Source organism: Anolis sagrei, chromosome 4 (assembly GCF_037176765.1).
Source record: "Anolis sagrei isolate rAnoSag1 chromosome 4, rAnoSag1.mat, whole genome shotgun sequence".
Classification (NCBI taxonomy): Eukaryota; Metazoa; Chordata; class Lepidosauria; order Squamata; family Dactyloidae; genus Anolis; species Anolis sagrei.
In genome coordinates, this window is record NC_090024.1 from 40,052,774 (window position 1) to 40,079,622 (window position 26,849).

Here is a 26,849-nt window from a genome sequence, read left to right on the forward strand (position 1 = left end):
CGTTATAAAACTACAACTTCCATGATTCCATCGTATTGAGCCATGGTACTTAAAGTGGTGTCAAACTGCATTAATTCTGCAGTACTGATGCAGCCCAAGAAGATATATATATTTCTGTGTATGCACATACCAATTATCATCATTATTCTGAAACTGGTAATATATATCAAAGCAAACACTTTGGCAAACTATGGAGGCAATATAACTTCAAACACAACGAAAGCGGGTAGGAAACCTATTGCTCTCAGGAGAAATAAAATTTGGGTGCATCTACACTGAAGAATAAACACAGTTTGGGACCACGTGAACTGCCAGGACTCAATGCTATGGAATCATAGGAGTTGTAGTATGGCAAGCCATCAGTATTCTTTGACAGAGAAGGCTAAAGACTTTCTAAAAATTACAACCCCCACGATTCTATGGCACCGAGGCATGGCAGTTAAAGTGATGTCTAGAATCATAGAGTTGGAAGAGACCTCGTGGGCCATCCAGTTCAACCTCCCACCAAGAAGCAGGAAAATCCCATTCAAAGCACTCCTGACAGATGGCCATCCAGCCTCTGCTTAAAAGCCTCCAAAGAAGGAGCCTCCACCCCATTCTGGGACCGAGAGTTATACTGCTGAACAGCTCTCTCAGTTAGGAAGTTCTTCCTAATGTTCAGGTGGAATCTCCTTTACTGTAGTTTGAAGCCATTGTTCTGCATCCTAATCTCCAGGGCAGCAGAAAACACACTTACTTCCTCCTTCCTATGACTTCCCCTCACATCTTGATACATGGCCCTTATCATGTCTCCTTTCAGCCTTCTCTTCTGCAGGCTAAACATGCCCAGCTCTTTAAGCCACTCCTCATAGGGATTGTTCTCCAGACCCTTGATCATTTTAGTCACCCTCCTCTGGACACATTCCAGCTTGTCAACATCTCCCTTCAATTGTGGTGCCCAGATTTGGACACAGTATGAATTCAGGTGTGGTCTGACCAAGGCAGAACAGAGGGGTAGCATGACTTCCCTGGATCTAGACACTAGACTCCTCGTGAGGCTGTTAGGAATTGTGGGAGTTGAATTGAGGGAGGGCTCAAGTTGGCCCATGCCTGTTTTAGACTGTAACTCCCAGAATCACTAGTCAGCGGATGAGGGGGGAAAGGAAAGGGCTTGATGCTGTTAGGAATTGTGGGAGCTGAAGTTGGAGGGAGGGCCGAAGTTGGCCCATGCGTTTTAGACTGCAACTCCCAGAATCAAGAGTTAGAAGCTGAAGGAGGGAAAGGAAAACCATAGGTTTTTAAAACCTTGTGTGTTATTGTCTATGGGTGAGTTATATGATATTAATATCAATGTGTGAGTTATATTATATTATATTAATATTAACTGTATTGTTTATTTTGCTTATTCCCTGCTGTTTTTATTGATGTGTTGTTGTTGGGCTTGGGCTCATGTAAGCCGCTCCGAGTCCCTTGGGGAGATGGTGGCGGGGTATAAATAAAGTATTATTATTATTATTATTATTAACCCTGGGGCTGTTTAGGGATTGTGGGAGTTGAAGTCCAAAACACCTGGAGGGAGGGACCAAGTTGGCCCATGCCTGTTTTAGACTGCAACTCCCAGAATCAAGAGTTAGAAGCTGAAGGAGGGAAAGGAAAACCATAGGTTTTTAAAACCTTGTGTGTTATTGTCTATGTGTGAGTTATATTATATTAATATCAATGTGTGAGTTATACTATATTATATTAATATTAACTGTATTGTTTATTTTGCTTATTCCCTGCTGTTTTTATTGATGTGTCGTTGTTGGGTTTGGGCTCATGTAAGCCGCTCCGAGTCCCTTGGGGAGATGGTGGCGGGGTATAAATAAAGTTTTATTATGGTTCTTGTGGGGGGTTTTTTTGGGGCTATATGGCCATGTTCTAGAGGCATTTTCTCCTGACGTTTCACCTGCATCTATGGCAAGCATCCTCACTACCTCTGAGGATGCTTGCCATAGATGCAGGCGAAACGTCTGGAGAAAATGCCTCTAGAACATGGCCATATAGCCCGAAAAAACCCCCACAAGAACCTAGTGATTCCAGCCATGAAAGCCTTCGACAATACAAAGTTTTATTATTATTATTAACTCTAGGGCTGTTTAGGAATTGTGTGAGTTGAAGTCCAAAACGCCTGGAGGGAGGGCCCAAGTTGGCCCATGCCTGTTTTAGACTGTAACTCCCAGAATCACCAGTCAGTGGCTGAGGAGGAAAAGGAAAGGGCCTGAGGCTGTGAGGAATTGTGGGAGTTGAAGTCCAAAACGCCTGGAGGGAGGGCTCAAGTTGGCCCATGCCTGTTTTAGACTGTAACTCCCAGAATCACCAGTCAGTGGCTGAGGGGGGGGGGGGAGGAAAGGGCCTGAGGCTGTGAGGAATTGTGGGAGTTGAAGTCCAAAACGTCTGGAGGGAGGGCTGAAGCTGGCCCATGCCTGGTGTAGACTCAACCTTTGCTAATAGGGCAGTGGGTGGGATTGAACCCTGGATTTCTCTGGCTTCAAACATTCCCCCAGGAACATAGAGACATCCCACCTTTGACCCACCGGAAGAGGGGTGCGAAGGAGGGAGGGGACGCAAAATGGCAGCCCCCACCCCTCCCCTCATTCCTGGGAGTCCAAAGAGGCGTCGTTTCTCCAGTGCAGACTGGGCCCCTCCCTTCCCAAAGCAAGCCCCACACAAAGCCAGTCTGGGAGGGATGCCTGCCTCTTCCCGGCCCTCTCTCTCCTTGAGCTGGGCCTCCCAGTCCTGCTTACCGTCCTGCTCTTCCATGTCGCACCGCCGCTCCCTCAGAGGCTGCTATTGCTACTACTGCTGCTGCTCCTGCCGCCGCCCCCTCGCCCTCCTCCTCCTCCCCCAAAGCGACAGAGGCTGCTGCTCCAGCAACCCGGCCACCTCCCCGCCGCTAACATCCCCCGCGCTGATTGGCTTCGGGGAGGCACGCACTGCGGGTGGGCGGGGCCTCGCCACCCATTGACCTCCTCAAGCTGCGGCCCTCCATCTGTTTTGGGCCTCCAACTCCCAGAAGCCCTTGCCGGCTTGTTCAATGGCCAGGAATTCTGGGAGTTGAAGGCCCAAGTGGCTGGAAGACCGCAGCTTGATGATTCCTTCTTGAGGATGCCTGCCCAAGTACCATTTGGGTGTGCCTGCAGGCGTATGCTCTGACGTCATCAGCGTCACCATCCATCCATCTATCTCTTCTAGCTCTATAAATAAACTAGCCGCCCCCTGCCACGCATTGCTGTGGCCCACATGGGAGTTCTGTGTGGGAGGTTTGGTGGGGTTCAGAATGCTCTGTGATTGTAGGTGAACTATAAATCCCAGCAAGTACAACTCCCAAATGTCAAGATTCTATTTTCCCCAAACTCCAGCAGTGTTCACATTTGTGTATATAGAGTATTCTTGTAGAGTTTGGCCCAGATCCATCATTGTTTGATTCCACAGTGATCTCTGGATGTAAGTGAAGAGTTTGGTCCAGATCCACAGTGATCTCTGGATGTAAGTGAACTACAACTTCAAAACCAAAGGACACTGCCCACCAAACCCTTCCAGTATTTTCTGTTGGTCATGGGAGAACTGTGTGCCAAGTTTGGTTCAATTCTATCGTTGGGTGGATTCTGAATGTTATTTGATTGTAGGTAAACTATAAATACCAGCAACTATAACTTCCAGATGACAAAATCTTTTTTTTTTTTTTGACTGAAGAACATACATTTGGTTGTTAGGTGTCTTGTGTCAAAATTTGGTGTCAATTTGTCCAGTGCTTTTTGAGTTCTGTTAATCCCACAAACGAACATTACATTTTACTACACAGAGAAGCCATTGAAATCCACAAGCATGTGGACAATTTCAACAGAAAGGAAGAGACCATGAAAATGAACAAAATCTGGCTACCAGTATTAAAAACTCTAAAATCACAACAGCAAAACAGCAGAGAGGAAACAACCAGGCACATCTTAACACCTCTCAACAAAAGATTTTCCCAGGCTCAGCCAGGCCTTCAAATGCTAATGAGGGTGGTCAGTTGAAACATTCACACCTAGCTCCAGCAGAGAAGAGCTCTTTGCCCCACCCCAGCCATTCCACAGATATATAAACCCATTGTCCTAATTCCAACAGACCTCACTACCTCTGAGGATGCTTGCTATAGATGCAGGCGAAACGTCAGGAGAAATGCCTCTAGAACATGGCCCTATAGCCCGAAAAAACCCACAAGAACCTAATTACATTTTTATTTATATAGATTGTAATGTTCATTTGTGGGATTAACATAACTCAAAAACTACTGGACGAATTGTCACCAGATTTGGCCACAAGAGTGACCATTACTAAAAAAAAAAATAATTTTGTCATTTGGGAGTTTATATGCTGCCCTTCTCACCCCGAACGGGACTTACAGCGGCTTACAAGTTATATGTACATACAATATATTATATTGTTAGCATAGCACAATATTAGTATGATATATTATGATATTGTATTATACCTCTATGCTGTAATATTATTAGTATATATTACTGTAGGCAAGGTAAAGGTTTTCCCTGACATTAAGTCCAGTTGTGACCGACTCTGGGGGTTGGTGCTCATCTCCATTTCTAAGCCGAAGAGCAGACATACAAGGTCATGTGGCCGGCATGACTACATGGAGGGCCGTTACCTTCCCGCCGGAGCAGTACCTATTGATCTACTGACATTTGCATGTTTTTGAACTACTAGGTTGGCAGCAGCTGGGGCGGACAGCAGAAGCTCAGGCTGCTTCCCAGATGCAAACCTGCGACCTTTTGGTCAACAAGTTTAGCAGCTCAGTGGTTTAGCTGGGTTGAGGTTAAACATAAAAAACCAAGATTATAGCAACCAGACTGATTGATAACTGGCAAATAGAGGGAGAAAACATGGAGGCAGTGACAGACTTTGCATTTCTAGGTGCAAAGATGACTGCAGATGCAGACTGCAGCCAGGAAATCAGGAGACACTTATTTCTTGGCAGGAGAGCTGTGAAGTCTCAGTCTAGCATTTCCCTGTTTGCCTGTTGGACTGTTCCAGTTTGCCAAGTTTAGAGTAGGAGCTTAGGCTCCCCCTATAGGCCGAACTCTTTGGTTCAGCCCATTCTGCCTCAGAGCCTGGTGAAAGACTTTTTGGCTCCATTCCTTTTGATCATAGTTTATAGATAGTTGCCAGAAGAGTGTCTGGTCTGGCTTGCAGTCCGTACAGGCCATCCTTATCACGTATTTGCAAAAGCTTATAGATAGATAGATAGTTATAGACAGATAGTTCATAGATAATATATATTTGCCTTAGAGTATTTGTAATAAAGAATAGATAATATTTGCCAAAGTTTATAGATTTTAGAGTAGTTATATTTACCTCATAGAATAGTTATAGTAGTTTGTTACCTCAGAGTTTATATTTCACTGTTCTAACACCATCATAATCAAACTGTACTTTTATACCTTGATTGTTCAGTAAACAATTGTTGATTAATTTAATCTTGTTTTTAGAGTATCATTTTTGGGGGCATTATAGTAATTAGGGCATACTGATGGTCACTGGGAAAATAGCCAGGTACATTTAGTTTTCTCCTTAATCTTCCCAGTGTGCCATCATAAGAGCAATGCCAATCTCGATAAAATAGTGAGGTGTAGAGACATCACACTGGCAACAAAGATCCGCATAGTTAAAACAATGGTATTCCCCATAATAATCTATGGATGTGAAAGCTGGACCATAAGGAAGGCTGAGGGAAGGAAGATATGCACTTTAGAACTGTGGTGTTGGAGGAAAATTCTGAGAGTGCCTTGGACCATAAGAAGATCAAACCAGTCCATAATCCAGGAAATCATGGAGGGAAGGATATTAGAGGCAATGATGACGCACTTTGGTCACATAATGAGAAGACAGGAAAGCTTGGAGAAGACAATTATGTTGAGGAAAATGGAAGGCAAAAGGAAGAGTGGCCGATCAAGGGCAAGGATATTATCCTTGAAGTGACTAGCTTGACCTTGAAAGATCTGGGGGTGGCGATGGCCGACAGGGAGCTCTGGCATGGGCTGGTCCATGTGATTACAAAGAGTCGGAAATGACTGAATGAATAAACAACAAGAAATGCAATATCACACTACAGTAGCAAATCACAGAGTATTAAATTTCCATCTCATATGCAATTATACATTATATGTAATATCTCACTACTGCAAGAAATCACATTGCTAAATTTCTATATTATATGAAATTGTACACTATATCCAATATTGCACTAAAGCAATAAATTGTATTAAATTTCTGCATATGCAATTAAATATTATTTGCAATATCACACTGCAGTAGCAAACAACACATTCATTTTTCATGTTATATGCAATTATACACTATATACAATATCACACTACAATAGCAAATAGTCTAAAAGAACAAAACAATTAAAAACAGATTGCAGATGTGTCAGTGCCATCATCAGCACCATCTTGATTTACATTTGCACATCATATGTTATTATACACTATATATGAGTCGCCTGAGGGCTGAGAAAAGCGGTATAGAAATAAAGTAAATGTATGATATTATACTATAGTAACAAATCACAGTCTAAAATTTGGCCTCACCTCATCCATTCTGCCTGCCACCCCCAAGTCACAAATGTTTAGACATAGTAGATCCCCACCAACACCACTATAATTATCCTTTATTTATATCCCACAATTCAATATAGCTTAGAGCAACTCACAATGCAAAATAACAAGACAAAAACAGTGTGCATGAAGATATACATTCTGACATCAGTGTTGTCATTATCATCATCATTTTTATTTTTTAATTAAATTTCCACATTCTATACAAGTATACGTTATATACAGTATCACACTACAATAACAAATCACAGTCTAAAACTTGGCCTTACCCCATCTAGCCTACTTCCTTTCCCCAAATCACAGATGTTTCCAGATGTAGTAATTATCATAATCATTTTCATGTGTATTTATATCCCACAACTGGGACTCAGAACAGCTCACAATTAAAAAGAACAAGGCAATTTTTAAAGATGTTAAGGATGTTGTTCTTGTTGTCATCATCATCATAGTGTATTTCTATCCCAAAATCAGGACTTCAAATGGCCCACAATTTTAAAGAACTAGACAGTGAAAAATATACGAAATGAATGAATGGAGGAAGGAATAAATAAATCAATATTAAAATAAAACACAGTTTTCTTGCTATTGTTATGATGTCTATATTTATGTTTATTTAATATTTATTTCTGACAACCAGGACTCAAAATGGTTCACAGTTTAAAAGAACGAGACAATTGTTTAAAAAACTAGCTAGGAATGTTACTGTTGCTATTATTATTATTATTATTATTATTATTATTATTATTGACATTTACATTATAATTATGGATTTCTATTCCAAAATTGGGCATAATTCAAAAGTAAAAGATAACTTGAGCCATGGTACTGCAATGGGTTATACTCTTGTGCTGCTGAACTTCTGACCTGAAGGCTGGCAGTTCGATCCATGAGACGGGGTGAGCTCCTGTCTGCCAGCTCCAGTTCCTGCCAACCTAGCAGTTCAAAAACATGCAAATGTGAGTAGATAAATAGGTACCGCTTTGGCAGGAAAAGACAAAGAGAAACTTCAAGCAATCTTGCTGGCTACACAACCAGGAGATGACAATGCAGGCTCCTTGGCTTGAAAATGGAGGAAGACACCTCCCCAGAGCCAGAGATGAGCACTACCTCCAGAAGCCGGAAATGAAAAGAGAAGCCTCTGCTTTTGTTTGTGTGTCTCATTGTAAAGATGTCGTTGTAGGCGTCTACTACAGACCCCCAAGCCAGGAGGAAGATCTTGATGAAGTCTTCTGCCAACAGTTGACCAAACAGGCACAGAAAAGAGATGTAGTAGTCATGGGCGATTTCAACTATCCCGATATTTGCTGGAAAACAAACTCGGCCAAGAGTACAAGGTCCAACAAATTCCTCGCTTGCCTTGCAGACAATTTCATGGTCCAGAAGGTAGAAGAGGCAACAAGGGGATTGGCTACTCTTGATCTCATCCTAACAAATGCGGAGGACCTGATCGATGCGGTCGAAGTGGTAGGATCCTTAGGGGCAAGTGACCATGTGCTCCTGCAATTTGAGGTACAAAGGAAGGCCGAAACTAAGACAAGTCAAACCCGCATTTTGGACTTTAGGAGAGCTGATTTCCAAAAAATGAAGGAAACGCTGAGCAGCATTCCGTGGACACAGATACTAAAAGACAAGGGAGCTACGGATGGATGGGAATTTCTCAAGAGTGAAATACTCAAGGCGCAATTGCAAACCGTGCCAACAAAGAGAAAAAATAGGACAAGTGCAAAGAAGCCAGAATGGATGTCCAAAGAACTTCTAACTGTGCTAAGACACAAAAGGGACATGCACAAGAAGTGGAAAAAGGGAGAAATCACCAAAGAAGAATTCAAACAAATAGCCAAAGGTCCGCAAGGCTAAAGCAAAAAACGAGCTCAGACTTGCCAGGGACATTAAAAACAATAAAAAGGGCTTCTATTCTTATGTCAGTAGAAAAAGGAAAAACAAGGAGGCGATAGGACCTCTTCGAGGAGAGGATGGGGCAATGCTGACAGGGGATAGGGAAAAGGCAGAACTACTTAATGCCTTCTTTGCCTCGGTCTTCTCACAAAAAGAGAGTCTTCAACCTCAGCAAGATGGAGTGGGTGAGGGATTGGAGGACATCCAACCCCAAATTGGGAAAGAAGTCGTCCAGGAATACCTGGCCGCTCTTAATGAGTTCAAGTCCCCAGGGCCAGATCAACTACACCCAAGAGTATTGAAGGAACTAGCGGAAGTCATTTCGGAACCATTGGCAACCATCTTTGAGAGTTCTTGGAGAACTGGAGAAGTTCCAGCAGATTGGAGGAGGGCCAATGTGGTCCCAATCTTCAAGAAGGGAAAAAAAGACGACCCAAACAACTACCGTCCGGTCAGCCTCACGTCGATACTGGGCAAAATTCTGGAAAAGATTGTTAAGGAAGCGGTCTGCAAACACTTAGAAACAAATGCAGTCATCGCTAATAGTCAACATGGATTTATCAAAAACAAGTCATGCCAGACTAATCTGATCTCTTTCTTCGATAGAGCTACAAGCTGGGTAGATGCGGGGAATGCCGTGGATGTAGCGTACCTGGACTTCAGTAAGGCCTTCGACAAGGTCCCCCATGACCTTCTGGCAAGGAAACTAGTCCAATGTGGGCTAGGCAAAACTACGGTGAGGTGGATCTGTAATTGGTTAAGTGGACGAACACAGAGAGTGCTCACTAATGCTTCCTCTTCATCTTGGAAAGAAGTGACGAGCGGAGTGCCACAGGGTTCCGTCCTGGGCCCGGTCCTGTTCAACATCTTTATTAATGACTTAGATGAAGGGCTAGAAGGCATGATCATCAAGTTTGCAGACGACACCAAATTGGGAGGGATAGCCAATAGTCCAGAGGACAGGAGCAGAATTCAAAACGATCTTGACAGATTAGAGAGATGGGCCAAAACTAACAAAATGAAGTTCAACAGTGACAAATGCAAGATACTCCACTTTGGCAGAAAAAATGAAATGCAAAGATACAGAATGGGGGGTGCCTGGCTCGAGAGCAGTACGTGTGAAAAAGATCTTGGAGTCCTCGTGGACAACAAGTTAAACATGAGCCAACAATGTGATGTGGCGGCAAAAAAAGCCAATGGGATTTTGGCCTGCATCAATAGGAGCATAGTGTCTAGATCTAAGGAAGTAATGCTACCCCTCTATTCCGCTTTGGTTAGACCACATCTGGAATATTGTGTCCAATTCTGGGCACCACAATTCAAGAGAGATATTGACAAGCTGGAATGTGTCCAGAGGAGGGCGACTAAAATGATCAAGGGTCTGGAGAACAAGCCCTATGAGGAGCGGCTTAGGGAACTGGGCATGTTTAGCCTGAAGAAGAGAAGGCTGAGAGGAGATATGATAGCCATGTATAAATATGTGAGAGGAAGCCACAGGGAGGAGGGAGCAAGCTTGTTTTCTGCTTCCTTGGAGACTAGGACGCGGAACAATGGCTTCAAACTACAAGAGAGGAGATTCCATCTGAACATTAGGAAGAACTTCCTGACTGTGAGAGCCGTTCAGCAGTGGAACTCTCTGCCCCGGAGTGTGGTGGAGGCTCCTTCTTTGGAAGCTTTTAAGCAGAGGCTGGATGGCCATTTGTCAGGGGTGATTTGAATGCAATATTCCTGCTTCTTGGCAGGGGGTTGGACTGGATGGCCCTTGAGGTCTCTTCCAACTCTTTGATTCTATGATTCTATGATTCTCTATGATTGTAAAGGCATTGAATGTTTGCCTATATATGTAAATGCTTATATATGTAAATGCTGTAATTTGCTCTGAGTCTCCTAGGGGAGAAGAGCAGAATTATTATTATTACTATTATTATTATTATTATTATTATTATTATTATTATTATTAAAATATGCCAAAAATAAATGTTAAAATAGAACACCATTGTTTTTGCTGTTGTTATTATTATGCTTATTTGTTTCCCAAAGCGGGGACTCAAAAGTGGCTTACAACTTAAAAGAACAAGACTTTTAAAAAAAAAAACAAACCTGATTTGGTACGTTGTTATTGCAGTCATTATTACCATCACCACCACCACCACCATCATGTATTTCTATCCCAGAAATGAAGCCCAATCAGCTCACAATTTAAAAGAACAAGAAAATGAAAACATATCAAAACAAAATAAAATAGAATCAAACTGTTACAGTATTAAAATAATTTATGCCTGAGAATAATAATAATATTTTTAAAGATGCAAAGCTTTTTCAAATAGTTGGGATAAAGAAGTACGCTTGAAGTCATTAGGAATTTTAGGAGGGTCTGCCCCAGGAGGAGAGACCCTGTGGCCCCACCAAAGAGGGATCGCTACTTTGATGAGCAAAGAGAAGCCTGATTTTAAGCAATTTTTATTTCCCTAAATTCCCAGAAAAAGTCTCACCAAAGTTGAAGGAGCTCCACCGAGATGTTTATTAGCGATTCAGCTGAAAAGGATGCAATGCAGCAATCATTCGCCAAGCAGAGCATGTGATTACAGAAATAAATGGCATTTTTATAGAAAATACAGAGTTGTGAGTTTCAAAATTCCCGCCCCCACCCCCCGCCCGGCTTGATGGTGATTGGCTAGCGCGCTAACAGCTGGGAGGGGGCACAGTTTGCACAATCTTAAATTGACCTATATTTTCTGTGGAATGACTAAAGATTGTACACAAATGTGGTTTAGAAGCAATTTTCCTATTGGTAGTTGCTGAAATGCAAAAAATAATTTTACATTTAGAAAAGCCTAATTCTAGAAGCAGAATCAAGATGACAGTATTGAAAGGAATCGCAGAAAAGTACTTTCCTTTTTAAAGTTTAGGGAAACCATTCCGTTTTTATTGCTTCTGTAGTTTTTACATGTATTTATGTTATGATTTAATGGCTTTTAACTGATATATGTATACATATAAATGGAATCGAACTGCTGCTGATCTGTACACCGTCCTGAGTTGCTTTCGGGCTGAAATGGACGGGATAAAAATGACGTAAATAATAATAATAATAATTCTGCTCATGAATAATGGTTGAATAATGTTTCCCTCAAGTTTGGGGGCTCACATCCAAAAAAATTAGCTAATTAGCTTAATTAAGGAGGTGCTATGTTTAACTATATTTAACTAAGCAACTTATACAACATTTCAGCCATTGTATCTTGGGAAGTCTGATTCAACGGAGATAACTAAAGCTATCTTCCAAAATTCCCAAGTATTTCACCAAGCTAGAAATACCCTAGGATAGAGTCATGACAGTTAAAATGTTATCAAACTGCTTTGGCTGTGTTGTGCTTATCCACTTTTCATAAAATGTAATTTGTCAGCAGGGTATATACTGTCTGTCTTCTTTTCAGTTCCAGCTGCCTCAGAACTGTGATCCTCCTGAGGTAAGTGTTTCTCAAAACCAAAGAACGGTATTTTATCATGGTAGAAAAAGCTTTTAAGATGTTTCACTTTGAAATTAAATAGCTATATTCATCACTTTGTACAAGCAAACCATTGACACCAATCTCACAGGAACTATTCAGCTCCCTGAACAACAGGCTCTAGAATTAACTGTAAGAGCTTTCCCATTGTGCTACACAGATATATTTGACATACTACATTTTTGTGATGCACAGACTCGGCATCCACAGATTCAACCAATCATGGCTCAAAAATACTTGAAAAGGATTAAAAAAGAAAACCCCTTGATTTCTCTGTGCACTAAACATTTTGTGGACGTGTGGGCATATCCTGCTATAACATCCCACCATTTCACAGATCCTCAGGCTCTCTCTCACATTTGCTTGAATTGTTCATCATGTTATATAAGGGATGCCATTTTATATAATGGATCTAAGCATCCATGATTTTGATGGAAGTGTCATAGAGCAAATAGCAGATACCGAGGGCCTGTTGTCAATCAATTTTCATGTAGGAAGTCAAATAAAATGGTTTAGTTCTTCAGGGCTGGGAAAGAGGAGACACATTACACTTTTCAAATCCAGTTTGAAATGAAACTGACTTGAATTGATTTGTTTAAATAAGCCATGAGAAAGGACCAGAAATGTTCAGCATCCACTAAGCAAATTTACAGAATTCTTCCAAACTTCCTTAATTTCCAGACTACCTTGGACAACACAACATAGGAGATTTAGCCCTGAAGTAGGGATTATGCCACCTTCCAGAAGTTGCTGGATTAGAATTCCCAGAAACACTAGCCATAATAGTAGACAATGTGAAGAATGCAAGGAGTACATAGAAGAATGCGAGTCCAACGTGCAAGCCACACCCTAGGCTTAAAATGCAGGTTATCAGTACATTCTAAGAGGCATGGATGTGAAACAAAGGGAATTTTCTAGAGTTAATACTTAATATATGATATATTCTTTACACTACTTAATCGTTAATGGGTTAAAAAACAGAGGGCAACCAAATCAATTCTAAAGCAATTACAACAGTTTAGTATTGGAACTCCCCCTACTGGGAATAAAATGAATTTCAGCAGCAAGCCAGCAAAAGAAACAACTTTTGAGTATTCCTGGACATAGGACTGTGTTTCTTCTTTTGTTTGCTATGGAAAATACCACAAATGGCTGCTTAGGATAGAATCTGCTACTAAACAAGAGCAGAGGTTCCCTTTCAGTCAATACAATCCCCTTTCCATCTCAGCCCAAAGAAGCACCAGATATTGGTCGTCACCCCAAGTCCAGCAGCCTATCTACAGCCCTGAAAGTCTTAAGTCAGGACCCTCAGTGACTGAAACTAAGTTGGACAGTGCATGCTGGCAAGATCATGTGCCCTTCTCGAATAGGGCTCACGTACAGTAATCACTTAGGTTAGTGTGCGTTTTGATCAGCTTTGCAGTGGCTGGACACCACACAAAGCAGATCCCTTGCCCTGAATTAAGCTAATTTAGAAAAAAAAACCCGTAAATCTTGCCTCAAGATTCAGGTTTTCTACCCACGTTACGGAGAGTAAAGACAGCTTGGCTGGCTCCTGAGTGGAACTGATAGCAGCTGTCATGACTACCATTCCATGTTTCCTGGGCTCAGGTGGCCCAGGGACATTGGATAACAAGTGTCATGGCTGCACCCATTGCAACCCTCCCAGGTATCATCTCTTGGATGCTCTGGTTGATCTTAGAGCATCCAAGACATCAGCCAAAGCACTGCAGATCAATGTTGGTGGGTCTGGTGGGCTGATCTAGTCTTCAGTTTATCTAAGTTTAAGCTTACTTGCTAAGAGATAGGCAGACAAATCTGTTCTTAGATCTGATGATAAAAAAGAAGTGCTAACCTCTCTCTTTTGTTACATTTGTTGCACCTTCTGTTACATCTGAGATCTTTTTACACAATACAACTGTAGTGTTATAATTCCACTTTAACTGACGTGACTTCATCATGTGGAATTTTGGAGTTTGTAGTTTGATGAAGCACTAAAGCTTTTTGGCTGAGATTGCTAAATACCCCTTTCTAAACTGCAAATCTCAGAATTTCATAGGATAGAACCATGGTAGTTAAAGTTGAATGGTAGCACTGCATTTGGCCCTTCTCATTTGTGAGTTGACTTTTGCAGAATTAAATATTCTTGGATTTGATTACAATGTATTCACTAGGAATCTCTATGTTCCCCAGTGTGCTGGAAGTTACCTATAGAATCATGCTGGAGAACATAGAGACTCCTAGAAAGAACACCTCTCTAGGAATCTTTGTGTCCTCCAGTACAATTCTGTGCCCAGCTTCAGGTGTAAGTTGGTTCTAGTCTCATGTTGCAAGACCTAGACATTCCTAAAAAGGTGTCCTTTTAGGTTAAAAAAAAGGTTCTTTTTATTCATGGTTTTCCCACTTTCATGCGAACCCTGTGTTTCTAACCTTAGTAAATGTAGAGAGCTGACTAGCCATAAAGTGAGTTGTTACTAATGGTCTGGAGACAGAAACTATTGAAATACATGCAAAAGTTTTTTATATGCGTAGATGCAACAAAATAGATGCAAAACAGAGCAAAAACCCAATCTCTGTCAGCCAGCTTCATGGCCACATGCAAGGCTAAAAAATGCAGGCAAATATCCTATTTGAACAATGGAATGCTCTTTCTTCTTTCTTTCCACCTTATTTGACATCGGATCCAGAGGCACTGAATAATAAAGACTTGAGAGCTTTACATTACAAATCCATGTGTGCTAAAAATGGTCCAAATGATTGCGATAGTGTGGAAGGAGGAGGAGGCCTGTGGGGAGATCGCCTCTGTGAACTCTAATGGGTGAAAAAGGAAGCAGACATTTCTGTGGCAAAGGAGATTACACTGACAGAAAGGGATTAAGCTTGGATTTTTCTTTGTGTACCATCAAGGTCATGTGCTGCATCATCTCTCTTGGCACATCACATTTATATTCTTGGAAGGTACAGCTTCACTCTGCAGATTTCCAAATTGGTACAGAGAAAATAAAATAGTCCATGGACAGTTGAAAAGATCTCAAGATGAAATTGCCCGATTACCCTCAAAATGCTTAAGATAGCCTAACCTGACAACATAAAACCAACTATGACAACGAATGTATTCAATGAAGACAATTTGTCAGATGCTCTCTGTGGTAAAACAGATGTATTTACATTTGCTCTCAGGACAAAAATAGCTCAAGGCCATCTGGTTCCCTTCCAGTATATGGTAGATGATGGGGAGGGGCGGAGTGATGAATCCCTCTTGCTAACCTTTGGAAAAAATTGAATTCAACGAACAAAAGACATAGTATTCAAAAGCAAAAATAGACACACTATGTGAAAGAGTTCACTTACTGCTGCCTCTCTAGCACAGTAGTTCTTAACCTGTGGGCCGTAGACCACCAGTGGGCCGCATAGACAAAAATCTGGTTCGTGAGCCTCCTTTCTCTTTATTTATTTTATTGCCACTCGTTCCCTGTCGCTGACCAGTCCCACCCCCTTGGACAGACCACATCATCTCTAGATTATTAAATATAGTTGTCTATGGGTGAGCAGATGGCAACTACTGGGTGGTATATGTTCTGTATCAGAAGCTAGAGCTGATGTGGTCTATCCAATGCAATTTTCTGAATCAACCCCCCAAATAACCAAACCAAATCTAAAGTTGACTAAAAACTGATTTGTAACCCTTTTAGTACTAATGTTGGAGAGTAGTCCCTGGTCCAAGTGGTCCCTGGTTAAAAAAAAAAAAGGTTGGGAACCACTGCTCTGGTACATGGGTGGCCACAGCACAGACTATGAGCCCCTGGAACCTACTTTTGTGGCATTTGAAGTCCTTCAATATTCTCCTCAGCCCCCATCCCCATTTTTAAAAAGTGGGGACAACCACCTCCACAAGCACCCCAGAAACTCCCATTACTTTAAATAACTCATTCTCTATCTATAGTCATTTTCAAAATGACAGTAAGATCTAAAGGAAATCAGATTTTGGGGGGGGGGGGCAATGTGTCCCTAGCCACCACATAGATATCTTGCTGTAGCATCATCTTAGGTGCATGCAGATGATTTGATGTAATGAAGTCACCAACATGCATCAGTTTCCTTTCTTGAACACTAATTGTTTTCTTCTGACCATGCATATCTGCCACTTTGGCTTGTGATCAGAATGTGCAAATGTACCTGCTTTTGCTTTATCTCTTGTGAAATCGTGTCCTTTTCACAGATCCAAAAATGGTTGAAACTGGCCTCTTTTCAGCCATTAGTTGAACATCAAGAATATATAAAAAATGTTGACATCGAAAGCTTTAAATGTCATGGGTTTAAGAGAATTGAAGGGAAGACTTCGTGACATTCGATATTGGGTGGGCAACCAGGCCTGTAAATATAAACACGCTCCTCCAAATTGCAAAGACGCAGGATGCTTTAATCTTACTCCCTCCCAGCAGTGTTAACATGTTGCAATATTCTATGGGTACTATAACTAGAATCCAGTTGGTGCATGTTGCCAATGAGTTTAGATAGTGGCAGCATGAGGAAAAATGCTAAAGCATTGGTAAAATTGTGATTTGAACTGGCAGATTTTAGCTGAGATCCTATGTTGTTAAACAGAATACACAAGTTATACTATAGCTCCCCTTGTCACCAGTCCCCAACATTTACTATGTTGATTTGATAAGGTATACAGTTATAGCTTATACTGAGTGTTTGCTGGTATTGATCATTTAAGATAAGGAATAACAAACTACAAAGCTTGGGCTAGTCCCCAAACCAATTCTTTCTAGACCAGTAATTCCCAGCCTCTAGTAATCCAGTTGTTTTGTACTTCAACTTCCAGAAGTCCAACCTGCCTTGGCTAATCATTGGTGATTCTGGGAGCTGAAGTCCAAAAGAACTGGAAGATTGAGCATGTTTGATGGAAGATGGACTGATAAGGGCATGATAGTGAAGAAGCAAAGAAGTTCAATAAAAATGTGCAGCTTGGGCCATCTTTGCTGCAGTAGAGCAAGAGAGAAAAAATCATTCCTAGTCTGTTCCCAGCCAAATTAATATAAGCATCATACAAGATAACAAATACATTAGGCATCTGTCAACAAGAACTCAAATATGCCTGCCTTGGGATCTGTCTAGACAGAAGATTCCAAGATCTCCCCTTTCAAATCACCATCATTTACTAATGAAATAAAACCATGTTAAACCTAGGCCAGGATTTTGCTATCATAAGGTTAAGTCTAAGAAGGGAAGAGAAGGGAAGAACACTAAATGTGAAGCTACGGGTAGGAAATCTGTCCAGGGTTTGATTAACATTTTATTATATTCAATATCAATCAATCTTGGTTGTATCAGCAGCCTTGCAAAAGATATTCCATAAACATCAAATATTGTATAACTATTCTTATAAACTGGTAAAGAAATCTAAAAACAACTAGATGAATTCCTGTTTGAGGCAAGTAAATTTGCTATGTTTTAGATACATGAGATATTAAATTCTCATTTTTCACAGATAATATGGCCACTAGAGGGCATATATGTGTTGCTTGTTAATTTCAATAAGGCTCACAATGGGGAGACTTTTAAGTGTGTGTACTTCTGAATAGTTTTTGTGGGAAAGGCAGATTCTCAAAGAACAATCCAGAATATTACTTTATGAAAAGCTGGTCTAAAAATACTGTTGGTTAATGCTTGTAGATGATGGGAAGAAATAGGCTTAGGAAAGGACTAAAAAGGGCAATACAAGAATATTAAACAATGCCCTTGTTCAGACATTTATTCCTCTATCCCAGATCATTAGAATTATGTGATTTGAGAGTAGGGAGAGTCCTGCTGATAACAACTTTTCATCATGCTCTCTTAGCTTATTCTATTGTCCTCTGCACATGCAATTGGTAGAGTAGAGTGAGGATCAAGATATCATTGGATTATCTCAGCATTTCTTATCTTTGGCTATGGTAGTTGAGGTTACTGGGAGCTGCAGTCCTGTAATATCTTGAGAAGTTATGCTTTTCACTTGGAGTACACTGGCCTGGAGCTTGGCAGGCTGAGTTTCTTACATCAGAGTTTTATGGCTTTTCGGTTTCTGAAGTGACAATAAGTGATTATAAGAATCAGGACCATTATAAAATAAAAACTTTATTTATATACCGCTCTATCTCCCTTGGGGGACTTGGGGCGGTTTCCAAGCAACAACATCAAAACATACAGTCACAACATGAACAAAAAAATAACAGTGACAGCAACATAAGCATGGAATTACCCAACAACATCTCTCTCTCCCTCTCTCTCTCTAATATACTGCCTGCTCTTCATGTCTGTTTGTTAGGGCATGGACAAGGAATGGGTCAGGACAATTAAAAAGGCTGGGTCAAGACTGATACAAACTGAAATAAGATGGGACCGGCTTTTGGGTGCAGTACTGTAATAGGTAAACAACAAAAGCAGGGATAACTTTATATACTCCACGCAAAATGTGCCTGAGGAAGATTTAACTCTCGACTATGTGTCAGCTAGACTACTGGAGCAGGAAAAATGTCTGAAATTTGTTCAAGAAATCTCTGTTGAGCATGACAAGACAAAAGACAATGTTAAAGGCAGTGCTGAGAAGTGTTCAGCAGTGTGCTGTATAAAAAGTTGATTTGAATGTGAAAGTACAAAGCATTTAATTAGAGACTGTTCACCAAGAAAAAAGAGTGAGAAAAAGGGTGTGGCTTCAAAAAGGAAAGAGTTTGGTCTACCAAAGGGGAGAAAACTCAAGTGTAAATGCTTTGAGTAAATGTAAAGGTGTAAGCAAGATAACTTGGTTGTTAGATTCAGGTAGTGCTGAGCATCATATTATGTGTATTTTATGTATTTTTTACATTCTGTATATCAACTTTACACAATAATAAAAAAGGAGTGTGTGTGACTTGCCCAAAGTCACCCATTGGGTTGCCATTGCTAAATGAGATCTGAGCCGTGGTTTCCAGTTCTCAATGCTGAAAGACAGCTTTTTGCCTGAGTGTGTGTATCCTTCTTTAATATCTGTCTCCTTTCCACAAGATCTTGAAAATCCTATGGACAGAAAGTTTCCTTTGGATAAGAAATAACTGGAGTAGAGCCACACAGTTGTTTTATGCTTTTTCTCCTATTTTCAATGTCCCCAAACACAGTATGAGGACAACTTGCCCCAAGCTGTTTCAATCCCAGGAGAAGCCTTTTCTCCAGATGGGAATAACCTAGGTGCAATTTATCTCTGTCGCAAAAAGAAAAGAAAGCAACCCCACCACCCCCAAACCAAGCCCTCTTCTGGGATTAAATTGACCCAGGTAAGACCAAAAAAGGTAGTGAAATTGCCACTGCACCTCTGTGTCCATCTTGCATTTGTCTACTTCAACCTAGAAAGAGATTTCCACAGCTGGTTCAGATTTCTTTTCCACCATATGCAGAAACAGTTCACAACACTGAATTCAAGCTTAAGTTCTACTCGCCTGATGCTTTCCAACCAATATTTAAATTACAGAGAGCCAATTATGGTCAGCTCAATGTAAAGTAAAGCTATCAACATGAATGAAAAAGTAAAACCCATCCAAAATCAGCCAATGGAGTATCATTCTGTAGTGACTAAGAGACGGAATATTATTCCTTGAACAGTTTGATTCATCAGTAAAACTTCAGTTGAGAGATAAAAGTGACCTGATGGTATCCTTTTCTCAAAGTGAGGACACTAAACTTTTAAATACTGAAATTTGCTGAGAGTTTCATAGATATATTAAGCAATCCGTTGACATATGTCTGAGAACAAGCAAGATGTGACTGTAGTGTGTTTGTCTCTTCCTCTCCGCAGTAGTCCCAGTTAAATTCAGTCCTACCCTGTGTGATTACCTACAAGAGAGAAGCTCTCAATGGGTTAGTCCATAATTGAAAAATGTGTGCATTAAAATGTGTTCACATTCCATGGAAATCATGTGAAGTTGAGATGTAAGTCAGCAGAGGGTGAATGGAATGATCAACAATAGCTGGCAAAAAATAACCTCTTTGTATTGTAAGGTTAAATCTATAAATAAAACCTATTTAGAAAGTGGCTGTGTTTGCAAAAGTTAACAGTTGAATGCTTATACAATATTCATTAAAAGTGAAAAAGCCTCCAGGGGAGACTTTCGTGGAGCTTAGTTGCCAATGTCTTCTGCTGTTTACATGCCAAGTGTATCTTCTGTTTAAAATGGAACATTGCAGTGGAATTTAACACAAGGAATTTAACGCAAGTAAACATACTCCAGGAAAGCAACACAGACCTTCTTTCTCATCCTTGTTAAACAGGAAAGGAAGCAAATATGTTAGAAGGGTTCCACAAGATTGCCTCAGACACTAGTAAATAGCTTCTTTGGGTACATCCCATATTGTAGAATTAATACAATTTGACACCACATTAACTAGCATGGCTTTATGCTATGGAATCTTGGGTTTGTAATTTGGTAAGGTATCAGCAATCTTTAGCAGAGAAGGCTAAAGATTTTGTAAAATCACAATTCCCATAATCCCATAGCATTAAGTTATGGCAATTAAAGTGATACCAAACTGCATTAATTCTACAATGTAGATCAGTGGTTCTCAACCTGTGGGTCCCCAGATATTTTGGCCTACAACTCCCGGAAGTCCCAGCCAGTTTACCAGCTGTAAGGACTTCTGGGAATTGAAGGCCAAAACTTCTGGGAACCCACAGGTTGAGAACCACTGATGTAGATCCACCTTTGGACTACAACCCCTAACCCAACCTGGCTATCTCTTCATATTACTGACTTGGTTTATGCTGGTTGCCATTTCATCTACTGCACTGAAGACTTATTGCTGCTTGACTCCTTGAAAAATAATAATTATTATTATAGAACTGTTTTGGGGCTGCCGGGCTATAAAGCAGGATGTGATGTGCCATAAATAAGTGTAACTTTCTCCCAAGAAAAAAGTGAACAGAATCACATTCCAGGAGAAAGACAAGCTATAAAATCGACAAAAAATAAAATTAAAACATTTTAAATTAAGTGTAGCATATTCAACTTCAAATCCAGTGCATTATTGTGGGAACTATACGCATCTATTGGTACCCACACATTCTATAGCTAAAGAACCAACCATTCAAGGCTTAAAAACAAACATCTGGTCAGGGAATTTTTTTATCAATTCTGCAAGCATCTAAGTAGCAGTGAAGCCAGTTAATCTTTTGCGGTAATTAACTTGAGTTTTGTACAAATACAAAGAGTTATGTTCTCAACTGCATACGCTATGTTCCTATCCAGCTGAACAGTTACATCATCAGATGTTCAACTTTATACATACCTTGAAAAGTAGTATAACCTTTGCAATTGCAGGGCATTAGGAGATGCTGGTTACAGAAACATGACTCCCTTATTGAAACAGCTTCACCAGCTGCCAGTCTGTTTCCAAGCAGAAATCAGAACATGGATTGTGGCGTATGACTAATAAAGGTGAAAAACTGTTCAGGTACAGGCTGCTTGAAGAATTATGCCTACCCATATAAGCTTGACAAATCTCTAAGATCTTCAGATGAGACACTTCTGTTGATCTTCACAGGCATGTTTGGTGGTAATCATAGAGCGGGCCTTTTCAGTAGTTTCTCTGACTCTGCAACTTGGGAAATTGGTCTGGTTTCCTCCTCATTGTCCTTTCCTTGGCATTGAAAGCCATCCTATTTGAGAAGGTATTTAAGCACAATTTGTTCCACACAAAACAGCTTTCTGTGTGCTATACTGCTTTCATTCTGTGATCTTAATACTTTAAAGGGATTTAATTTTACAGAGCTTGTAATTATTTTTATCTTGATTTCTGTATTGCTTTGGCTATGCGTTGTATTGTTTTTGCAAACCTAGTGGTGAGAAGTCTATGTTAGACAGAGGGAGCCATATTAGCAACATCATCTACATATGCAATTGATGGTTTGGAGATGAAATGGCTATCACTTAACATTATTATTAGAGCTGTATAGGCTGGAACAGATCCAGTAACCAGTACCAACAATAAAATGATTCAATGCATTTCTTCAGGTGCAGCCTTAGGCCTTTAAACAGGAAGAAATACTGGGATGATACCTGGGCACCACTATATGGTTCCTTGCCACCTGGGGGCTCTTCCAGACAGGTCCTATATCCCAGGCACTGATCCCAGGTTTTCCTGTTTATCCCAGATTCTCTGGCAGTGGGGACTTATATAATCCAGTTTAAAGCAGAAAACCTGGGATATAGGGCCTGTCTGGAAGGGCCCGGGAGGGGGGGTAGGTGGCATAGGCAGGTTCCCCCCTCCCAAACTTGGTATTCTAGCCTTGTATGTTTATTCTACTAATATTCCTTAAAGAGACCATGTGAAATGGTGAGTTTGAGACCTAATTTCCACTAAGAAATGGATCTTCCCCCATGCTACACCAGTACTACTGGATGTCAGATTAAACTCAGTTAAAATGTTATGGCTTATATAGTTCACATCCTGGCTGGCCAAAGGACTATTCTTTCCTATATGGGGCTGCAAAAGTTCCTTAGGGGAATTGTTTCTCTTGATTCTACCACCTTTACAGTTTTGCTTGGTAGGAATGTGTAAGACTCCTTCAACCAAAGGATATTAACAGACACTCTATCTTGCTATCTACTTAAGACAAGTGGTAGGCATGTTTGGGTTTGGAAACATTCCTTGCAACTAAACTGAAGAATCAAACTTGGCTAGTCAGTTTCTCTTATCCTCTGAATACATGGAATGTTAAGTAAATCCCATTGAGTCTAGGTGGATCTTCTTTTGATTAAATGCTTGCCCTAGAAGTAGGATAGGTGACCAATTTTACGCATGACTAATAAAATTGCAATTAAGTGATACTGAACTGTCACTGTTAACAGAAATCTTTGCATTGGTTGTTAAATCGTAATCATAAATGGACAATTTGTCAAACAAAATAGCAGCCTGATAGGTGAAGTGTGAAATAATTGTTCTTTTACATAACAAGATGTATTGAGGGAGCAAAAGCCTGCTCATGAGTAATAAACGTAACTGCTGATTTCTTATTTATTAACAGTAAATTATTGAGCTCAGTACTGATTCAGAGGGTTTACACATCTCACACCAAAATGTATTTGACAACTAACCACAATATGTATATATTGTAGAAATAACAACTGTGGCCACAACAATAATAGGTGCTTCATTAACCAACGTTCAGATTTACTAGAAAGCAAAATTACACCAATTCATTAGTAGAGTTTACAAACATTTTGAAAGTCTGTAACACTTGAAATTACCAAAAAATGTGATGGTACTTTCTTCAAGATGAAAAAAAACAAACAGTTAGGGCATGTGGTGGGAGTACACAACTCATCTTGTGATTGGTGTCCACTTGATTGCCACAGCAAAATCATTTTTTATTCCAATCTCACCTATGGAACTGAAAATACAATCCAGTTCTAGACAGTGAATATACATCATATTTCATGTTTGAAAACAGTCGCTTTATCAGATTTGAGGGGAATCCTCTCCCACCTGCTCTCAATATAACATTTCTTCTTTGAAGTTTTTTATCAATAACTTTCCTCTCAAAACTTTATCACTAAAAAAGAAAAGAAATATAGTTATTTAAAGGATTAGATTTAAGATTCTTGATTTCCAACCAGCTACAAGCAAAGTGACCTAACTGCTCTGAGAAAACACAAGACACACCAGACTATACGTTAGTTACATCATATTTATCTTGTAAATGAAAGAATGTAGATGAATCTTCAGGTTAGCAAATTCATCAGTTTAGCATTTGATTTTATAATCATTGTGTGCACACAACTAAACTATGAAAAAAACCAAAAAAAAAAAACCCTAGCCCTTTCAAAACAAGTGGTAGAAAAATTCACAGTCACAGAAGTTGCCTTCATAAGCCTTTTGAATAGGGGCAGTGTGGCGCATCTAAATTGTACAATATAAAACATTGTAAGTAACAGCTGAAAACACAAAAGCAGAGTTCCTTTTTTGAAAAACAACAACAACAAAACCAAATGGTGCTTCCTTTACAAGTGATTTTAATATGTGAACACTCTAGTCAGACAACCTTCAAAAATCACTGAAACCATTGTCATACAATGCAACTTGAGCCTCTGCTGAACTGAAAGCCTTTTGCTACAAGATCTAGTTTCCTCTGCCTCTTATTGACATTTCACCAAGTGGTTGTTTGCAATGAGATCCATCTGCCAACAAAGTCTTGAGATCAGTAACCAAGTCTCAACCATCACTAGCAGAGGTAGAGAAAGTTCTGTCTGCTGCCATAGCCTGCCTTTGCATTTTTAGTACTGGATTATGCAGGTTCCAATAATGTGGCCCATACATTTTTATTATATTTTTTGGTTTCATTGGCTTGCTCACAAGATGCAAGCTTCTCCTAACAGGCTCTTGCAGTTGGGACACATCCCACAGTTGCTGCAGCCAGTCAAAGTGGGGCATCAGCTTTCTTGTTTTGCTGCTTCCCCCTGGGCTTCCCCAGTTTGTTCGGTGGGATTCCTCTGTGCATCTCCTTCCCCTTCTGCAAAATAAAACAAAAACAAAGAAGAGCAGCTGCAGTGAAATAATGTCCTCACTGACCTAATGCAGAGCCAGTAAAAAGGCAGTTCTTATAGCTTTAACCAAGTCACTGACATTCCCAAACACCAATTACAGAGTGGGGGTTGTTGTGGGTTCTAATGATTTACAAAATTGTGCATTGAAATATGGTAGAAGTTATCCAGAAAGTACCAGATGGAGCACATTATGTTGGAAGTGGCTGAGTGGCAGGGAACTATGTCAAGCCACCATGAGTATCTTTTTAGAGTTTAGATGGAAATGTCTTCATAACAACCCTGGATAGAAATGTCACTTGAAGCAGCTTGGAAATATGCCTTAAAGAAGTAGTTCTTGTGCCATAATTATATAGAGTAGACTGATTAACATGCTATCCTTTTAACAGTTGAAGCAAAAGGAGTGCAAACATGTTTCCAAACAGAGAATTCCTAGCAACCTCTGTCAGAAAGTGCAGTTGAGCTATTCTGGCAAGGAAAAGATAGAAGTGTGCAAGTGTATGTGTATAAAGAACAGATTTAAAAACAGATCGGCACTATCTATACCCTGTGGTAAATTATGTGATTTACTGTAGAGCAAAATTAAATTAAACATTCTGAATAATTAATAGACACACTCAATTAATAAGCAAAATGTTTCAGCTTCTCCCCTGTTTGGTTGCTTAAAATAAAAGTGAGCACCTCAATTCTCAACAGGGACAAATTAGGCAGAGAGTGAGAGTAAAAGCTGTCCCCAAAACATTAGTCAGAAACCGGACTTGTACCCTTGTGACTGCAAATGTTGCATCACCTGGGTTTATTTTTAGGAGACAGTCACTTTAGGGACACAGGTGTCTGGTGGGAACTACTAAGTCAAACAAAACATCAGCTGTAATCTAATCTGTATGACTGAACATGAATGCACAAGATATTGTTGAAAAAATGACCATAGACCTAAATGGAAGCTTAACGAGTCACAGGTATACAATCTTGATCAATTCAGTAATTAGTGGCCAAACATTTTAACTCAACATCACAGCCTCTTTGTTTTGTCCCTGTTTGGAGCTGAGTTGACATCTTATTCAAGTATTTGAGGCAAAATGGCAGATAATTCATCAAGTAAACTTTCAAGCATTTCTAAACTGGCACTTTGGCTGCAAACACTAGTATTTTAAGCAGCCGAGGAGGGTGGAAATAAAATTGTTTTGCTTTTTTGAATTATTAAGGTCTGTTTGCTAATCAGACAGACACACACACACACACCAAGAGCCAGAATAAACTTGTAAGAAGCAAGGTCCACAACATTTTTCTATGAATATACCAGAACACCAATGATATTTAACAACAATTTATTTAACTGTTAAAAAGTTGAGCACTTACCAGTTTTGTTTATATCAAGTTCAGATAACTTTAGTGACAGCTCACTGGAATTCCCACTTGAGGAAGATACAAGGATATCATGAAGGGCATTTCTTCTCCCAGTTCGTCCAGAAGCAATGAAATCTGCATATGTAGATTCCACATCAGTCATTGCTAACAAGTATCCACATAGCAGTACCTAAGAGAAATAAAAGTATAAAATTACTGGATAATAGAGGAGCAAGGAATGGGTAACCTTTGGGTCATCAACTAGTTTGGACTATAACTTCTATAACTTTTTACCATTGATCCAGCTGGCTGGTGCTGATGGGACAAAACATCTGGAATACCCAAGGTTCCCCCCATCTTCCAGAATGGAGAAAAATGCAGAAGCCTTTAAAAACCTGATATACAGCTGACACTGTATTTTGTTCCTCATATTGTTTATGCTATAAACATTTTTCACAGAGTTAGTTTCAAAGATGCTACAAAATCCCTACTGCATACTGATACAATTAACATGTCTTTGTCTTTGAAAATGTTATTTCATCTCATAAGACTGAATGGAAACTCCTGATCCCCCCCCCCCCGAAATATATATATTTAAGAAGAGACACCTTATGAATTTTAGAAAAGATAAAAAGAAGAAGAGCAAAAAAGAAATGTTGGCAGCATCCTTAAAACTGGTTTTTATTTTACTATAAGATCAATTAGTACTTTCCCAGAAGTAAATATGAGATTCTACATATGTAAATATTCAAAAACAAAACCAAGACCTAAAACAAAAACATGAGAACACAATAAAACACAGTAAGTTGAACAGTGATATCAAAATATACCACAAGAAAGTATGGATGGTGATGGTGGTTGTGTTTAATGCATGTAAAGTATACAAAGAAACTGCTTGACACCACAAT

The 26,849-nt window shown here is 40.0% G+C and overlaps 2 protein-coding genes across 5 annotated transcripts in view; both read right to left on the reverse strand.

Moving 5' to 3' along the window:
- Positions 1–2,870, reverse strand: part of ZC2HC1A (zinc finger C2HC-type containing 1A) — a 38,919-nt gene extending 36,049 nt beyond the window's left edge. Inside the window, exon 1 of the mRNA XM_060775520.2 lies at positions 2,766–2,870. Coding sequence (XP_060631503.2) covers positions 2,766–2,781 — 16 coding nt within the window. The 5' untranslated portion in view covers positions 2,782–2,870. The remainder of the gene's footprint in view (positions 1–2,765) is intronic.
- A 20,184-nt stretch (positions 2,871–23,054) lies between these two features.
- Positions 23,055–26,849, reverse strand: part of PKIA (cAMP-dependent protein kinase inhibitor alpha) — a 46,974-nt gene continuing 43,179 nt past the window's right edge. For all 4 annotated transcript variants that reach the window (XM_060775518.2, XM_060775516.2, XM_067467390.1 and 1 more), the window contains 2 exons: positions 25,954–26,131; positions 23,055–24,563 (listed from right to left, as the gene is read on the reverse strand). In XM_060775518.2, the coding sequence (XP_060631501.1) occupies positions 24,484–24,563; positions 25,954–26,104 (231 nt within the window). In that variant the 5' untranslated portion in view covers positions 26,105–26,131 and the 3' untranslated portion in view covers positions 23,055–24,483. The remainder of the gene's footprint in view (positions 24,564–25,953; positions 26,132–26,849) is intronic.